This window comes from Mus caroli, chromosome 7 (genome assembly GCF_900094665.2).
Source record: "Mus caroli chromosome 7, CAROLI_EIJ_v1.1, whole genome shotgun sequence".
Taxonomy (NCBI): domain Eukaryota; kingdom Metazoa; phylum Chordata; class Mammalia; order Rodentia; family Muridae; genus Mus; species Mus caroli.
In genome coordinates this window covers 28529451-28545532 of record NC_034576.1, presented here as the reverse complement: position 1 = coordinate 28545532, position 16082 = coordinate 28529451, and the positions used below count along the sequence as shown (strand labels likewise).

General features: G+C 54.9%; 2 protein-coding genes across 12 annotated transcripts in view; one reads left to right on the top strand and one right to left on the bottom strand.

Moving 5' to 3' along the window:
* Nucleotides 1-16082, top strand: part of Catsperg (cation channel sperm associated auxiliary subunit gamma) — a 545789-nt gene that overhangs the window by 406882 nt on the left and 122825 nt on the right. The window lies entirely within an intron of this gene.
* On the bottom strand, nt 546-14971 carry Dpf1 (double PHD fingers 1). Of its 11 annotated transcripts, none has more exons than XM_029479893.1 (12): nt 14835-14915; nt 9332-9492; nt 9151-9258; nt 7482-7609; nt 7178-7267; nt 5793-5871; nt 5502-5633; nt 4583-4633; nt 4370-4489; nt 3036-3148; nt 2447-2558; nt 546-2296 (listed from the first exon to the last, which is right to left on the bottom strand). In XM_029479893.1, exons 1-12 carry the CDS (start codon nt 14864-14866, stop codon nt 2226-2228), a joined length of 1197 nt encoding a protein of 398 aa, XP_029335753.1. In that variant the 5' UTR covers nt 14867-14915; the 3' UTR covers nt 546-2225. The 11 variants fall into 11 exon arrangements, with proteins under 11 accessions (XP_029335753.1, XP_021024458.1, XP_029335758.1 ...); XM_021168799.1 differs by lacking the exon at nt 14835-14915 and adding an exon at nt 10845-10975; XM_029479898.1 differs by lacking the exon at nt 14835-14915 and adding an exon at nt 10865-10943.

Genomic DNA, 16082 nt, shown 5'->3' with positions numbered 1-16082 from the left:
TGGGAGACATACCACCATCTCCCAACACCCCACAATTCACACGCGCACCCGCACACGCACGCCAAGCCCTGACGGCGCCTGCACTGCGCCCCGTGGTCCCTTCCCTTTCTTGCCCCAGTTTTTCATGCCCCCTCCCCCACCTCTCCTCAGTCTGCCTATCTCTTTGGCCTCATCTGCCTGGCACTCTACAGATTTTGTTGTCTGTCCGCACCCCAACACCCTCTCTAAAGAGAAGGCTCGTGCTATAGCCCAGTATGATGTGTAACTAACTCCCCGACCTCCTGCCTCAGCCTCCAGTGTTGGGGTTCTGAGCCACATGGTGTGTTACCATCCTGGATGGCGGTCCCTTACGTTCTTTATTGCCTTCCAACCAAAAGTCTCGCTCATTCCCGTGTCTTTTGTCTGGGGGCTTTGCCTGTCTGTCCCCTTATCTCATTTTCTCCCTCTGACTTTGTACATTTTCTGCTTGTCTCTCCAAACAGCTGTCCACTTCTCCCTCCCCTGGTCTTGCCAAAGCCTGGCCTTTTTTTTTTTTTTTCTTTCTTGTTTTAAACTATTATTTACTGGCCTAGTCCTCCACCCCGTCCCTGGTCCCTGTCCTCTTCCCTCGGAATTCCTGGGACTCTCTCTTCATCTGTGTATCTCTCCAGCTTTGTCCTTTTTTTCATTCAGTACATTTGTGGCCTCAGAACCATCTTTCTTCCTGACCATTGCCCTGGTTCTCCACCCCCACCCACCCCCAGCCCACCCTGCCAGTCTCCTTGAATCCCTGTGTTTTGAGATGTCTTCCTGTCCTCCACTTTTAGCCACACCCAGGTCAGGGAATCCCAAGTGACAGCCAGCCATGCTGAGGTGCTATCTCCGAACCCTAGCCAGGGAGGGGGGCTGCCTTCTGGTCTCTCCAGCCCTCCCTTCCCCCCAGTCTTCACTCCCACCTCCCTCTTTGAGCTGCCTCCCGCTGCAGCTGCAGCAGCCCGTTGCTATGGCAACCACAGCTGGCTGGGTGGGAGCCCCTCCACCCCATCCCCCTCTTCTCTCCAGCAAGACAGGGAGGAGCTGGGACAAAGCCACAAGGAGGCATGGTGTAGGGGCAAGGAGGTGGGGGCCAGCCACAGTGGCTTCTACCCCAGTGAGGCCCCATGGCTTCCCATGTTGGTGACACCCCAAAAGAGGTTAGAGATGGAAGCAGTTGTGGGCAGAGGGGTCAGGCCCAGTTTAATACACAGAACAAGTTAATTCACAGCAGAGGCAGGCAATAAAGGAGACTTGGTGGCAAGGGGGGTACTCCTGGATTGGGGGCAGACTCCCCCAGACCCTCCACCTCCCCCACTTGCAGTCTCAATTTCCCCTTTTAAAAACCCGAACAACAAACACACACAACCACGAGAAACAACCACTCCCCCTTGCCACCCCCAAATGGCTAGCGAGGGGGGCAGGAGGCAGCCCAGCCTGGCTGGGTAGGGAAGGGGTGGGAAGGGAGAAAGGAAAAAAAAAAAAAAAAAAAAAAAAACTGAGTCCATTGCAATCTGTGCTTCTCACTGCAGGGGGCTGGCTGCCTGCCTGCCTCACCCCACCCGCCTCCCCGGCTGCACGCCCCAGGCCTGGCAGGCAGGCACCGCGCGGGCGCAGGGCGGGGCTCTCAAGGAGGAGCAGGAAGAGTTCAAAACCATAGTTCACATGCAGTATCCACAGTGGGTACTGAGGAAGGGATGGTACCCACCTCAGATGGGAGTTGAGACCATTGCAACTCCAGAAATGAGGTGGGGAGGCGCCATTCAGGAAACTGGTAAAGTCAGGTCCCCAGCAGACACTCAACAGTGCCTCTCCACCCAGCCAGGCTTTATAGGACTCTTTGTATATATTAATTTCTTTTTTCTTCCCTTTTTTTTCCACGTTTTGTCTTTTTCTTTAGAAAAAGGCTCTTTCCGTGCCGCTGGCTAGCATCCACTACCCCTCTATGCCCGCCCAAAGGCGGGGTATGGCTTTGAGGAGAGCAGAAGCCTGGTGCCCATTTGTCAAGGGATGAAGAGGGGGGACAGGAGGGACCCTGCTGGACCCACCCACCCACAGGGTAGCATTCCACTTGCAGAGGGAGAACACCTTGCCCCCCCCCACTCTGGGCTTCACCCCATCCCTTCCACTGGGGACACCGGGTGGGAAGCGCCAGGAGCTCCAAGAGGCAGGAGATAGCACCACCCAAAGGTCCTGGGGAAGCAGAGCTGGGCCTAAGTCAGGGTGATGTAAGCAGAGGCCTTTTCCTTCAAGTGCCGGAGACAGAGGTGGCAGCTCCAGCTCCCTGCGGGGGAAGCCAAGAGACAAAATTAGACTCAAGCCGATGAAGAGATGAAGAGCGCCCCCCACCTGTCCCCACCCGGAGCACATGGTCTCTGCCACCAGGAAGACTTCCAACCCACCCACCCCGTGTCTCGCCCACCTCTTCCCTCACCTTCCGGGGGCTCCGCCATGGGAGGGCTCAGGCAGTACATGTGGTAACCTCGATCGCAGTCATCACAGAACAGCAGCTGGTCCTGGGGGGTGAGACCCGCCCAGCTGGCACCCTGGGGGCACGGGCACCAGAAACCGGGGTGGGGGGCTGGGGCAGGGGCTGGGTCCCAGGGGCCCTTCTGAGAAAACTGGCTCTGCAGCCTGTACTGTGGAAGTCCATTGGCCTTGTCTGACGACTCACGGAGTCGGATTTTGTACTGAGTGATGCTCAGCGGGCCAGATACCAACTCCGGAGGTTCAAATCCTGGCCCTACAACCTTCTGACCTTGGTGACCTCAGGCCTCCTTCTCCCTCCCTAAGCTCAGCATCTTCTATGTGTGGTGGGAACAGGAGCACCAGCCTCAAGGGAGGTTGGGAGGTGTCATGGGAAAGAATATAAAAGAATAAGGACGGTGGCGACTGTACTGCACGCTAATGCTGGTCACTGGGAGTTATGAACAAGGAAGACTTTTAGGCCTCATGGGCAGAGTGGCAGAGGCAGGCCGGAAGGGAAGCTGGGGATGTGCCCGGGAGGTGGGGTGGGCACTCACGTCATTCTCCGAGGTGCCACACAGGCTGCAGGACTTGCATTCAATACACTGCCAGCGGTAGGTCCGCACAGCCGCGGTCATGTTCACCGTGAACTGTAAACACGAGGGATGTCCTGGGGGTCGAGGGGCAGGGATGCAGTTAGTGAGTCGTCATACCCCTGGTGGCTACTGACCCCTGGGGAGGTAATGGCTCTATCCCCAGCCCTGACTCGGAGGTCAAGGCGAGCTTTGTGGTGGTACCCTACCCCTGAGACAGACATCCGGAAGCTGGACTGCAAGGCAGGCAGCTGTGTGTTGGCCACCACAGTCTCCTACTCAGCCACCATGACAACCACACTTTGCTCCCCAGAATACCATGGCAACCGCATTCCATTACCCACAGTGCTGTGGCAACCACGTTCTACCACCCACAACACTGTGGCCACCACAGTCTGTTAGGTATCGCACTAGGGCAGCCACATTCCAATACCCACAGCGGGGCCGCCAGCCCTCCTGCTAACCACAGCAACGTGGCAGCCAACTTCTGCCAGCCAGGACGCTATGGCAACCAAGCTCCATAACAGGGTCCCCACACCTTGCTTCGCTGAGACCAAAGGCCAGCCCACACAAGACACCAGCTAACAAACTTCCGCTGACAATGCTTGCCGTGGGAATTTGCTCAGTCATTCTCCCACAGTACGGAGACACCTGTAGCCACTGCCCACAGCACTTCCCACAGAGCCTGACAACCACTACCCATATCATTCAACAGCCACTGCCCACAACACCCAACAGTTACAACTACATCCCCCTGAGCCAGACACCAACAGCCCACATAGCCTGTCAGCCCACAGTACCCAGTAGCCACAGCACCTCACAGCCACAGTCCACCAAGACATAATGACCACATTCTACCGTATTAAATCGCAAAGACAACCCACACTGTAACGACCACAATCCATTACCCACGATGCTAAAGCGACCAGTCTTACTACCCAGGAGGCCTCCATGGAAAACCACATTATATTAACCACAGTTCTACAGAACACAATCCTGCTATTCACACTACCTAGGCGATGCAATTCATTGCTCCCATAGCTCCGTCCCCTACCCACAATGCCTCCCTAACTTCTCTCTACTCTCCACCCGGAGAGAGCACAAAGCCATGGCACCTCGTACTGTTGGTTCCTCCTGTGCCAGCAAGCCCACTCAGTTTCCCACAGACCCCGGCAGCAGAGGCAGCCCCAAGGACAGGCAGGGTACAGCCCTCGCTCCCCTTGCCTCCCATTCCCTAAATCCAGATTCTGAGATGCCCTCTCCCCGCCATCTTCCAGAAAATATGTGGTGAGTGTCACCTGATCGCCCACAGTCCGCACAGGAGATGAGGTCCTCGGGACACCCAGTCTTCTTGGAGCCCCCCAGGCAAAAGTCACAGTAGCCATTGGGGATGACAGTGCCATCTGGTGCTTTCTTGGCTGAAAGACAGCAGGCAGCGGTGGGCACAGGACAGGTGAGGCGTGCCAGTCAAAGACTGCTGCAGAAGTCGGGGAGGAGGGAGGTGCCCCTACCTGTGTGTTTCCTCTGTGCCTCGGGGACCCAGGCCAATTCTTTGTAAAACTCTGGGGGTGGGGGGACAGAAAGGGGCTCTTACCATAGGCAAGGTCCCATCTGTCCCCAGCCTCAGCCCCAGGGGCGGGACCCTTGGCCCAGGCACTGGGAAGTAGCAAGGAAGCTGGGGGAGGGGCAAGCCAGAACCCTAACTCTTGGGGTAACCATACGTTCTATTTGGGTAAAAGTCTGGGAGATAGGTATAACCTTAGCAAGAGCCCATGGCTGCCCCCATTATGTAGGGGCGCCCCCTTAGGCACCCCTAAGTAAGTTTGCCTAGGCCAACGATTAGCAGACAGTTCTGCAAAGCCTAATCAGGGCGTTTTTACAGCACAGAAGGCTCTGGGCCAGGCCTGAGGATTTGGAGAGGCCCTCTTTGAGGGACAGGTGAGAGATAGTCCACTTCCTCCGTGGCTCAGCTGTCATCATGGCATGGAACAGCCATGGGTGGGTGTCAAGGACCCTGGGGGCCACCGACCTTGCCCTGGATCCTAACATAGCAGAGGAGGAGACGAGGGAGGTCTGGGGTAGGAGTGGGGGAATCATCTACCATCCCCCTCAGAGCTCTAATTGAAACAATAAATCAGACCCAGAAATATTATGCCCGGGCAGGGAATGAGGGAGAGAGAGAGAGAGAGAGAGAAAGAAAGAGAGAGAGGGAATGAGAGAGAGAGAGAGAGAGAGAGAGAGAGAGTTGGTTGTCATGACAACCCCAGAGCCAGCATCCCTATGGTTGGTGGGGGAGGGAACCGTTAAGCTGAAGATTTTCCAGAAATGTCTAAATGTGCCCCCACCTCCCCGTCCGCAGACATTTCCAGGCTCCATTGCTCCCGCCCCACCCATGGCACCTCACCCACCAGCCTTGACCCTCCAACTCACGTTTATGGTTGTTTTTCCGGTGGAAAGGCAGGGCGTGGCGTTCAGTGTGCTCCTCCCCCTCCTCCTCAGCCAGGTGGGTGTGGGTGTAATGGTAGCTGAGTCCTGGCCGGTTCTTATATCTCTTCCCACAGACTGGAGGGGAAGGGAGTGGGTGATCGTCAGACTCCAGGGCCACCTCCTCCACCCTGGCCTCCAGGTTCACACCACCTGCTCTGCTGAGGGCCATAAGGGAGAGGTCACTGGGTCCCACCCCCCACGCCCCCATCTCTCTTTCCCCTCTGCAGAACTCACTATCACAGACGTACGGCTTGTCTCGGTCCTCCAGGGATGCGGTGTCCTGGCGTTTGCGGAGACCTCCAATGCCATATGCCTGTAGGGAGGAGGGTTAGGAGTAAGGAGCGGGAAAGCCAGGGAAAGAAAGGCTCATCATTCTTGGGGTTTTTGAGTTTGTCGTCGTTGTTGTTGTTGTTGCTTGAGACAGGGTCTCATTATGTAGCCCTGCCTGACCTGGAATTCACTCTGTAGATCGGGCTGGCCTTAAACATGCAGTGGCCCTCCTGCTTCTGAATTATGGGATATGTGCTACCATGCCTTAGTGGGCTTCTTCATTTAGACTTGAAAGTCAAACTGAAGAAAAAAATTAAAGTTTTTCTTTTCAGCACTGGGGGCGTGGCTCAGTGACAGAGCAGGTGTCATGTGAATGTGAGGTTCTGGGTGCCAGAACCACACAACGATACCGAAATCTTCCCCACTAAAACTGGGCACAGTTTCTAGTGGTGAGCCTTCGAATTTCTCTCGGTACACCTATGAAGATAATTCTTCTTGTTGTTGTTTTGAGACAGGGTCTCTCCACACAGTCCTGGCTACCTGCGAACTCACTCTATAGATCAGGCTGGCCTTGAACTCAGAGATCCTCTTGCCTCTGCCTCTCCAGTGCTAGAATTAAATCTGTGTTCCACACCTTTTTATTGTTCTTATTAGAGGTTTTGTGTGTGTGTGTGTGTGTGTGTGTGTGTGTGTGTATATATGTGTTTGTATGTGTGTATGTGGTGTGTGTTTGTGTATGTGTATGTCTGTATGTGTGGTATATGTATATTTGTATGTGTGTGTTCATGGTATATGTGTGTGTATGTTTGTATATGTATATGTGTTTGTGTGTGGTGTGCATGTGTATGTGTGTTTATGTGTACATGTGGAGTGTATATTTGTACATGTGTTTGTATGTGTGTGTACATGTTTGTATGTGTGTGTATGCAGTAGTATGTGTGTTTGTAAGTGTGTATGTTTGTGTGAGTGTGTTTGTGTGTTGTGTGCATGGTGCGTGTATGTGTTTGTGTGTGTTGTTGCTGATGTTGTTGTCTGGGTGGCTGGTTTGGTTTAGGATCTTTTTTATCTCTTTTTGCACACGGTCTCTTTATGTAGCTCAGAATAGCCTGGAATTCACTTGTCTCAAACTTGTAGCAATTCTCCTGCCTCAGCCTCCCAGGTGCTGGGATTACAAGTGTGGGCTACCACACCCAGCTCTGCAAGACAGTTCTGATCCACAAGCTCCATTTTCGAAAAAGTTTATAATCCACTGAGTTTCCATTTCCTCACCCATAAAAATGGGTGCAAAGCCCTCTACTCCTTTACGTGGCTCTGGGGAGGAGGTGGGAGGGGAGGCTGCTGGAAGGTACCTTTCCTCTGGCCCTGTTCTTCCTCCTGGGAATGTCTTCCTCCAAGTCTTCTACCTCGAGATCATGCGGAAACTCCAGCAACTGCTGTTTCTGGGCCCAGTAGAAGGGAGATTGGGGGGTCAAGAAGGTGGGGGCACTGATGTGCTGCAGGTAGGGTCGGGGAGCAGGTCAGGGACCCTTCTACAAGCAGAGGTGTTCTGGGAGATCGGGGCCATAGGGTACCCAGAGGCCCTGAGGAGCCAGGCGTCTCAGAGCAGGAAGGCATAGTGGTGAGAGCATCTGCAGCCGGGGAGGGGCTCCTTACCTGACAGTCCATGATGGTCTCCTCCTCCTTCAGCTCCACTTTCTTCTCTCCAGTCTCAGCACACAGCAGAGCCTCGAGGACTGGCCCTTCCGGGAGGCCACCCTCCTTCTTCAGAGGTGCCTCACAATCTGGGGACGGTCCACAGGGAAAGTGGTATCAGTTGAAGAGGCTGTGGCCAAAGTGCCTGGGTTGCAGGGGGTGGGGTTGGGGGCATGGTCCTTTCCACAGGGACAGGCTCTCCCACACTGTCCCACACACAGCCAACAATGGACAGAAGGATTCGACTCAAGTCCTGGAAAGAATATCCATACACTGGGAAGGCACGGCCACACCCTCTGCTCTACTAGATAAAGAAGACAGAACCAGACCCCGATATACTGGAAACCCTTAGGACCACTACGGACCCTCATAAATACCTGCATGCACAGTAGAAAGGCACCTAGACCCTCAGATACACCCAAAGAAAGTTAGATAGACATTTGACTAGGATACACACAGACACATACACAGGACATGCAGAGAGAGGTCCGGCCACACAGGGAACACAGCTGACCTTTGAACACAGCTGGACACACAGAAGAGATAGGATAAGCCCTTGGATACAGAGATACTCAGAAAGAAATAGCCAGAGCCACAGAGAAATCTGGACCTTCATGAATTAGGAAGACAAAGGTACGCCCTATGGTACACCTGGACACTCACAGACAACCCCGAGGAGAAGCACTCAATGTGCCCACATGCTTACACAGAGAAACCCAGTCTGACATACAGGGGGAAACACAGCTGGCCAGCTCTCCAGTACCCTTGATACAAGGAGACCTTCACACACACACATTTGGACAGAGGAAGAGATGAATGTCTGCCTTTCCTGAACACACTGGAAAACTCCAGAAGAAACACCTAACACAGAAAGGCTCTCACAGATGCTACCCCAACAGGATGCCCTGATGGAATCAGATATGCACCCAAAAGAGAGAGACAGACACGGACCTACCACACACACACATACACACACACACACACACACACACACACACACACACACACACACACATTTTCTCTCTTGGAAACACCTAGAAAGGAGCAGGCACTCTAAAGCACTCAGCAACAGATAAGTCACAAGTAGACGCCAGCCCTGAGTGGCTCTCAACCTTCCTAAAAGTGTGACCCTAAATTTAATATAGTTCCTCATGTTGTGGTGCCCCCCCCAGCCAGAAAATTATTCCGTTGCTACTTCATAACTGTAATTTTTCTATAGTTATAAATCATAAATGTAAATATGTTGTGCATGGCCTCAACCCACAGCTGGAGAACTGTTGCTAACTCTTACAAATACACAGTGAGACAGCCCTCAGCACCCACAGAAAGAAACACAGTCAGACACAGGTGTATCCCAGCTCCCTGGGAAGCACATGCAATCAGCCTTGATACACCTAGACATAGATGACACCATGTCCTCCATACACCTGCTCGCCATGACCCACATAGCAGGTACAGCTGGCAGCTCAGTCACTCAAAGAAAGTAACTCAAGACATCCGGGGACAGATAGTCTGCTGGGGGGGTGGGGGGACACTCAGGATAATAAAGATGAAGTTCAGCCGGGCAGCAGGGAGGGCTGAAGGCCTTGATTGGGGCCACAGCAGGCGCAGGGGACACAGCTCCACCCACCGATCTTGTACTCGCAGGGCCGGAGCCTGGGGTCCTCCAGGATGTTGAGTCTCCGTTTCTTCCTCCAACAGCGGGCGGGGTAAGTGTAGATCTGTCCCGGGGCCAAACCTGGAGGAGAGAGGCTGTGAAAGTGAGGTCCCCGGACTCAGGCCCCGCCCCACCCCAGCCTCGCGGCGGGTACCAGGCCCGCGGTGGGTCTTCTCCATCCAGATGTAGCAGTTGTTCTGGGCCACGCCGGTCTGCGAGTCGAGGAAGGGCAGGCGCAGGCTGCGCTCGGCACACAGGCGCGCGTTGTAGCTGCGACAGTGCTCGATGGCCTCCCGGTAGAAGTCCTCGCCAAGGCTGCGGGGGCGGGCGAGCAGCGGGCGGGCGGCTGTCAGCAAGGGCTAGTGCAGGGAGGCCCAGCACCCTCCCGCGGCTGCCCGTTCCCACTGCTCCGCAAAAGGCAAGCCGGCCAGGTCCACCTTCACCTCCCCCATCTCCTCCCACCCCTCTGGATCCGGGGGCGGGGCAGGGTGCTGGCAGGGAAGCAGCTACCTAAAACTTGATTATGTCTCGGGTTAAGAAGTGTTCACAGACAATATAAAAACAAACCAAAACATACCGGGACCCATCCACACACGAACGTAGCCAAACACCCAATACAAACAAATCGCACATGGCCACACGGGATTCACACACAAAGAGAAACGTATCCCAATCTTCACAAAGGAGTAGCAAACAAATTCTCTCTGTCACACAGACACGCGTCTCTTGCAGAACGCAAATATTCCAAATCAAAAAAAAAAAAAAAAAAAAAGCCATAGAACTACCTATGAATGTCATGTATCCAGAGACCCAGATGTGTCCAGAGACAGATTATCCACAAAGACCCACTACATGGAACACACCACACACCACTCCTCCCAACACTCACACATTGTCAAAAGATAGGGACCCTATAAACATTTACATATGCGCTTACATATCCATCCAAAGACACTCCGGCCAAACACACAATACAAAGACAGCACTGAGATTTACAAGGGTACACATACACACATGCACACCCCGGGAAAAACAGAAACCCCAAATTCAAAATGCATCCCCAAATACACAGGTACACGCCTTGGAAACAGAGGGACAGTCAGGTCTGCTCATGTTCACACAAAAATTTAGACCTATCCTCACATGTCCATATCCAAAGACACAGAACATAAATGGTGCAGATTCGCCAGACATGTGCACACACTTAGAGACCCAAATACTCAGATAGGTAGTGCAGAATAAAAGAAATCCTATACATACCCACACATTCAGCTACAAAACAAAAAGCAATGTATAAGTCGCTCAACACACTCCACACCCCAAGACAAAGGTAGCGTGGATTCGACTCGAGTGTGCCCAGGCCCCAGCTTCCCTAAACCATTTACCCTCTCTCAAACCCTGGCATCCCTGGGAGGGGACATGACCCCTTTCCCCTAAAAATCCTTGGAGACCCCTCCCCCACGCCCTCTCCCAGTCCTGGAGCAACGCGTCGGACATCATTCTTGTTAAACACCCTCAGTCACATACACTCGCACCCCCGCACGCGGTGACAGCCCCCTGACACCCCACCAGCCCCACCCCCAGCGGCCACACACATACACACACGCGCGCGCGGCCGCACAGACCCGCCCGCGCCGACTCCCCCGCCTCGCGCCCACCCGCACCACCTCAGGGGGCTGGGGATGACCGTGGCCATCTTGCTCCCCGGGTCCTGCCCCCAGCAGGTCCCTGCCGGGTCGGTCCTCCCAGCGGTCGGGCGGGCGCTGAGGCCGCCCATCCATTCATTCCCAGGGGGCGGGAGCACGAGGATCTCAGCCAATCAGGATGGCAGGGCGGGCCGCCCAGGCCATGCCGGGAGTGGTAGTCCCTAGCGGGTCCTCCGACCCAGGGGGTGGGGTGGGGGAGGGATGGAGGATCTCGCAGTCGTTCACACACGCTCACTCACACGCACTTCCAGCCCCACGTGCACAGACGCATGCACGCACACACGCGCACATGGCAGCTTACACATAGTCACACTACACTCGCAGACTTCCATTCACCCCACCTTCACGCACAACCGGCCACAGGCGCGCGGGGACCTCGCAGGTGCCCACCCAGCGGTGTCACCAGCACGCCAGACGCCACCTAGCACTCCAAACTGTAGAGAACCCATCGTGACTGAGAGATGACTCTCGCGGCCACCCCAGTCCACTCCTACGAAGGACTACAAAACTGCCTTCATTCTTCCTGGCCTCAAATCCTCGCTTGTAGGACTTCGTGCCCATGACTTAAGCTAAGCGTTCTGGGCCTGTCTCAACGGACTGAAGATTACAATAGCAACAGGGTAAGTGACTGTTTTAGGGACAGCATCTTGCTGTTCAGCCCAAACTGGCCAATTTTCCTGTCTCTCCAAGTGCTGAAATTAGTGTGTGACGCCATACCAGCAAGTGCTGGAATTAGTACCTGGCAGATACCTATAAATTCATTTATTCCACCGAGCAGATATCTACAAAGAGGATCTGATATGTACCAAGGCATAAAGTGGTTGCACTGTTATTAGGAAGAATAAATAGCCTGCCTTAGTAGGTGTTCAACAAATATTTGTTGAGTGAATACTTAACAGTCACTATGTGCTTAACACAGCTCTCTCCAGCCTAAGCCGGACTCTCCTCCTTTTCTAGAGGAGGGCTTTGAGACCCTGGGAGGAAACCTTACCTGTTCTCAGCCTCTGGCTGCTGTCTGGATGTAGAATTCGTGTGCCTGTCGCCCGTCCCTACGAGAGCCTCCTTGCCTCCTTTTCTCTCCCACAGTCTCAACCCTAAGAGATCCCCAGAGAATGAGCTGACCTACCGAATATCACACACACACACACACACACACACACACACGACTCACACTCAGCCCCACCTCTGGGGAATAACTTAGCATTCTGATTAGAGTAGCAGCATAAATTAGCATATCAAGTGTTAATACAAAAAAAAAAATTCTTGTCCAGCAGGGGGCGGTCCACCCATCCTCGTAAGTCTCAAGATTTCCCGCACTTCACACACACAATACACCTCTAGACTTAGCTCCCTTCCACAAATGTCCCCATCCACCCACCCACCCATCTCAGGCGTCCCCTGGCACTGCAGGGTGTCTGATTTATGTCCTGCCCAGGAATAAATAAGAGGGGTGTGTACCCCTCACATAGTATCATCTCCAGACCATGCCATGATACGCCCAGTCTCCAGACCCAGTGTTGAGCTCAGAGGGTCCTTGTCACAATCCTCTGCCACCCTCCAGATTCCCAGCACACCAACTTGATTTCACAGCTCTACCTCAGCCCTTACACTCGGGTCCTGTCACCTCTGAAGCCCAGGCTACTACCAGGAAAGGCCCTGGCTCTCTTTCCTTTCCCATCACTGTCACAGACCCTTCCTAGAACGCTCTCCTCAGAACTTGGCCCTCCCAGTCCTCTCAGTTGCCCAAGCAACGCTCCTGTCCAGGAGCCCAGTGCCCTGTGTGTAATTACTCACTATTTACATCAATACTTTGAGTCGGGCTCTGTGCAGAGAGAGTGCTTGACGGAGAAGGGATTTTTAGTGAGGTCCTATGGCTCGGGAATGTCACCCTAGCATTCGACCACAGCCTGTGCCTAGAGAGTTTTTAAGACTCTGTCTTGAAAACAGAACAAAACAAACAAAAACCCCACAAGACTAAAAGATGGAGCAGAGCGTGCTGGCACACACTTGTAATCCCAGCACCTCACAGGTGCCAACGGGAGGTCAGAAACTCCGGGCCAGCCTCCTTGACTTAGTGTCTGAGGCCAGCCAGCTCGAGCTGTCCATAACGACTAATTCAACAGTCTCCTCGAGCCTTGCTGCGGACCTCATCAGGAAATGCAAACTGCTCTGCTGCCCAACCCACACGCAGTAACACTGAGGCCCAGAGCGGGCTTCAAGCCAAGTGTGAATCCAGGCAGAGAGAACTGCAACCAGCCCAGCGCCAATGGACTCTTCTTCCCAAGGGGATTTGGCTCTAGCCCTGGCCTGGAGTTCCTGTGTAGACCAGACCAGCAGACATTCTCCTGCATCTGAGATTTGAAAGGCGTGGGCAACCACGACCTGTGGCTCTGGCACTCCTGAGGAGCAAGTGTGTCCTCACTTCCAGCCCAATAGACAGACCCTTTGGAGGGTACCCTGAAGAGACTGGCTGCCCCCTCTACTCCTGCAGAGGGCACACCACACACACTTCCTCCAACGTGTCTGCAGACCCACCAACGCATATTGGAACTCCAATCTTCACTGATTTCAGGGTATCCCTCCAAAAGGCAGACCTCTGTGTGTGTGGCTTTGAATGAGAGGCAAGCATAGCATATTACCATTACTCTCCCCTTCACACTGACCCAGGCAGCAGACAGTCCCCCATGCTCCACTGTAAATCCCTGGCCCCTAACTCTAACCCACCCCCCATACCAGAAACCAAAAGCAACTGGGGAGGGGCTTTGGTCCAAATAACCCTTCTGTGGGTGGATGGGGGTTGGGGGCACACACCCCTTGCCATCCCAAAGCTCCAGGCTCAAGGTCAAGTCCGTGAGTGCAGGGGGTGGGGAAAGGGGGAGGTAGCCCCGGCCCCTTTGTGCGGCGCCGCGGGCGCTCGCCCTCCGCCTCCTCTGCCGGGCCGGGAGCGGGGGAGGGGAGTGCCGCTCTCCTGCAGGGAGAGAGGGCGGGAGCGGCCACGCTCCTGTCACTCGGAGCCTGCTGTCACCGCCTGGGAAAGGGGGTGGGGGTGTGGGGGGTAGAGAGCGCTGGGACCCGGGAGTCCGGGATCCCGAGAAAGGACAGAGAGAGGGAGATATAAAGAGGTGAAGCTGACATCGGGTGGCAAAAAGCTAGGAGGGACCGGGAGGGGCTAGCCTCGGACCCCGGCGGCCGGGTGTCCAGTCACCCGGCCGAGCAGGCAGCCAGCGCTCTGAGGAGAGTAGAGCACAAACCCAAAGGGAGGGAATTCCCGGAGAGGGAGGGCGCTCCCAGCACCGGCTCGAGAGGCACCGGTCCCCAAGGGGATGGGAGGTGCTCGCGTTAGATGGGTATGGGCGGGGAGAAGGAGGAATGCCGTGGTCCAAGCCGACCGAGACATCGGGACTTCTAGGTCTGGGAGACTCGAGAGCAAAGAGAGGAGACAGTAAGGACTCAAATGGAGATGGCCTTAGCTCCCACTCTGCAGCCACGGGGTTCCCGGAGAAAGACCCGACAAGAGGATGCTGCTTTGATGAGGGGGAATGGGATGAGAGATGCGTGAGGCTCCTGGTCTGTACTTAAAGGTTGGTACCTCCCACCCACCCGGGGAAGTCGGGCACCCCAAAGACTCCGAGGAGCCGAGATGGAGTAGGCGAGTGAAGCCCCTACCCCCACTCTGGGTGGGGACACGGCCTCCACCACCCCCTAGCCCGCGGCACATTCCTTCACTGACAGCGACAAAGAAGAGGTGCCCCGGTGATCCAGAAGGGCTCCGGTACCTAACCCCAGGGGCAATAGGGGGTGGAGGGTCAGCAGGGGAGTGAGACGCAAGGGGGTCCTCAAGTACCATTTATACCATCCACGCGCTGCGTCCCCCAACCCGGCCCGGGGGAGTGCGGTGGGGAGGACCCGCTCCTGAGGGAGGGGTTTCGGACTTGGGGAAGGGACACTCACGACTTGAGCGGGTTCTGAATGGCGGTGGCCATGGCCCGCTCGGCTGGGCCGCCTCCGGCCCGGGGCGCCGCTGCTGCTGCCGCTGCGCGCGGGCCCAGCCCGGCCTGCGCCGCCCGCTCTGCCGCCCAGCGCGCTACGATTTCATTCATTCTTGGGGCTGCGGCGCGAGCGAAGCGGGGCGGGCCGGGGGCGTGGCTCAGCCAATCCCCGCGCCTCCCGGCGCACGACGGGACCTGGAGTCTAGGGGCGCGCGGCGGCGCCCGAGGGCGCCCCTGTAGGGACTACACGTCCCAGGGGCCGTTGGGAGTATGGCGTACCCATTGGTTGCTGGGGATACAGGGCGGGACTGGGCTTCCTACCAACGCATCCTTCCTTCCCACTCTGGGGATGCCTGGGTCCCAGCTGGGGCTTCTTCCACCATCTAATCCCTTACCACCACCACCACCACCCCAAGGGCTGTGGATGACCCACAGGGTGTAAGGAGTATTTATATTTTCTGTCCCTACTTGTCTGAGTGGCTCTAACTTGTAAAGCTGTCCTAGAACAGAAGGGTTGAATCAATGTCTTTGTCCATTGACATAGCAACTATGGGTGGGCACTCTCCTTGGGCACTGGGGACACAGCAATGACAAAGTCGATGCTCTTCTCAAGGAGTTCACATGCTAGTGCTGGAGAGAAGGTTTAGCAATTAAGAGCGCCTCTTGTTCTTCCAAAGGACCCAGTTGGGTTCCCAGCACCCACAGTGGGCTGTCCACATTCTCCTGAAACTCCAGCTCCAGGGATCTGACATCCTCTTCTGGTCTCTGTGAGCACCAGACACGCACGAGATGGGAAAACACTAATGCAGAGGAAATAAGTCTAAAACCAAATCTTAAAAATAAAAGGTACAGCCAGGTGTGGTGTAATTAAGTGCTTTAATCCCAGCACTTGGGATGCAGAGACAGGCGAATTTCTGAGTTTGAGGCCAGCCTGGTCTACAGAGTGAGTTCCAGGACAGCCAGGGAACACAGAGAAACCCTGTCTCAAAAATTTTTTAAAAATAAAAATAAAAGGTGGAGCACGCCTTTAATCCCAGCACTTGGGAGGCAGAGGCAGGTGGATTTCTGAGTTTGAGGCCAGCCTGGTCTACAAAGTGAGTTCCAGGACAGTCAGGGCTACACAGAGAAACCCTGTCTTGAAAAACCAAAAAATATATATATTAAAAATTAAAAATATCGCCGGGCGTGGTGGCGCACGCCTTTAATCCCA

Excerpts from the sequence above, each read along its gene's own strand:
- Dpf1 (XM_021168799.1), bottom strand. The coding sequence starts at position 10,954 with ATGGGCGGCCTCAGCGCCCGCCCGACCGCTGGGAGGACCGACCCGGCA. Across the intron at positions 3,149-4,369 it reads TGCGGACTGTGGGCGATCAG|GACATCCCTCGTGTTTACAG; the intron begins GTGACACTCACC and ends CTCGACCCCCAG. Across the intron at positions 2,559-3,035 it reads GTGGCACCTCGGAGAATGAC|GGTGCCAGCTGGGCGGGTCT; the intron begins GTGAGTGCCCAC and ends CCGTGCCCCCAG.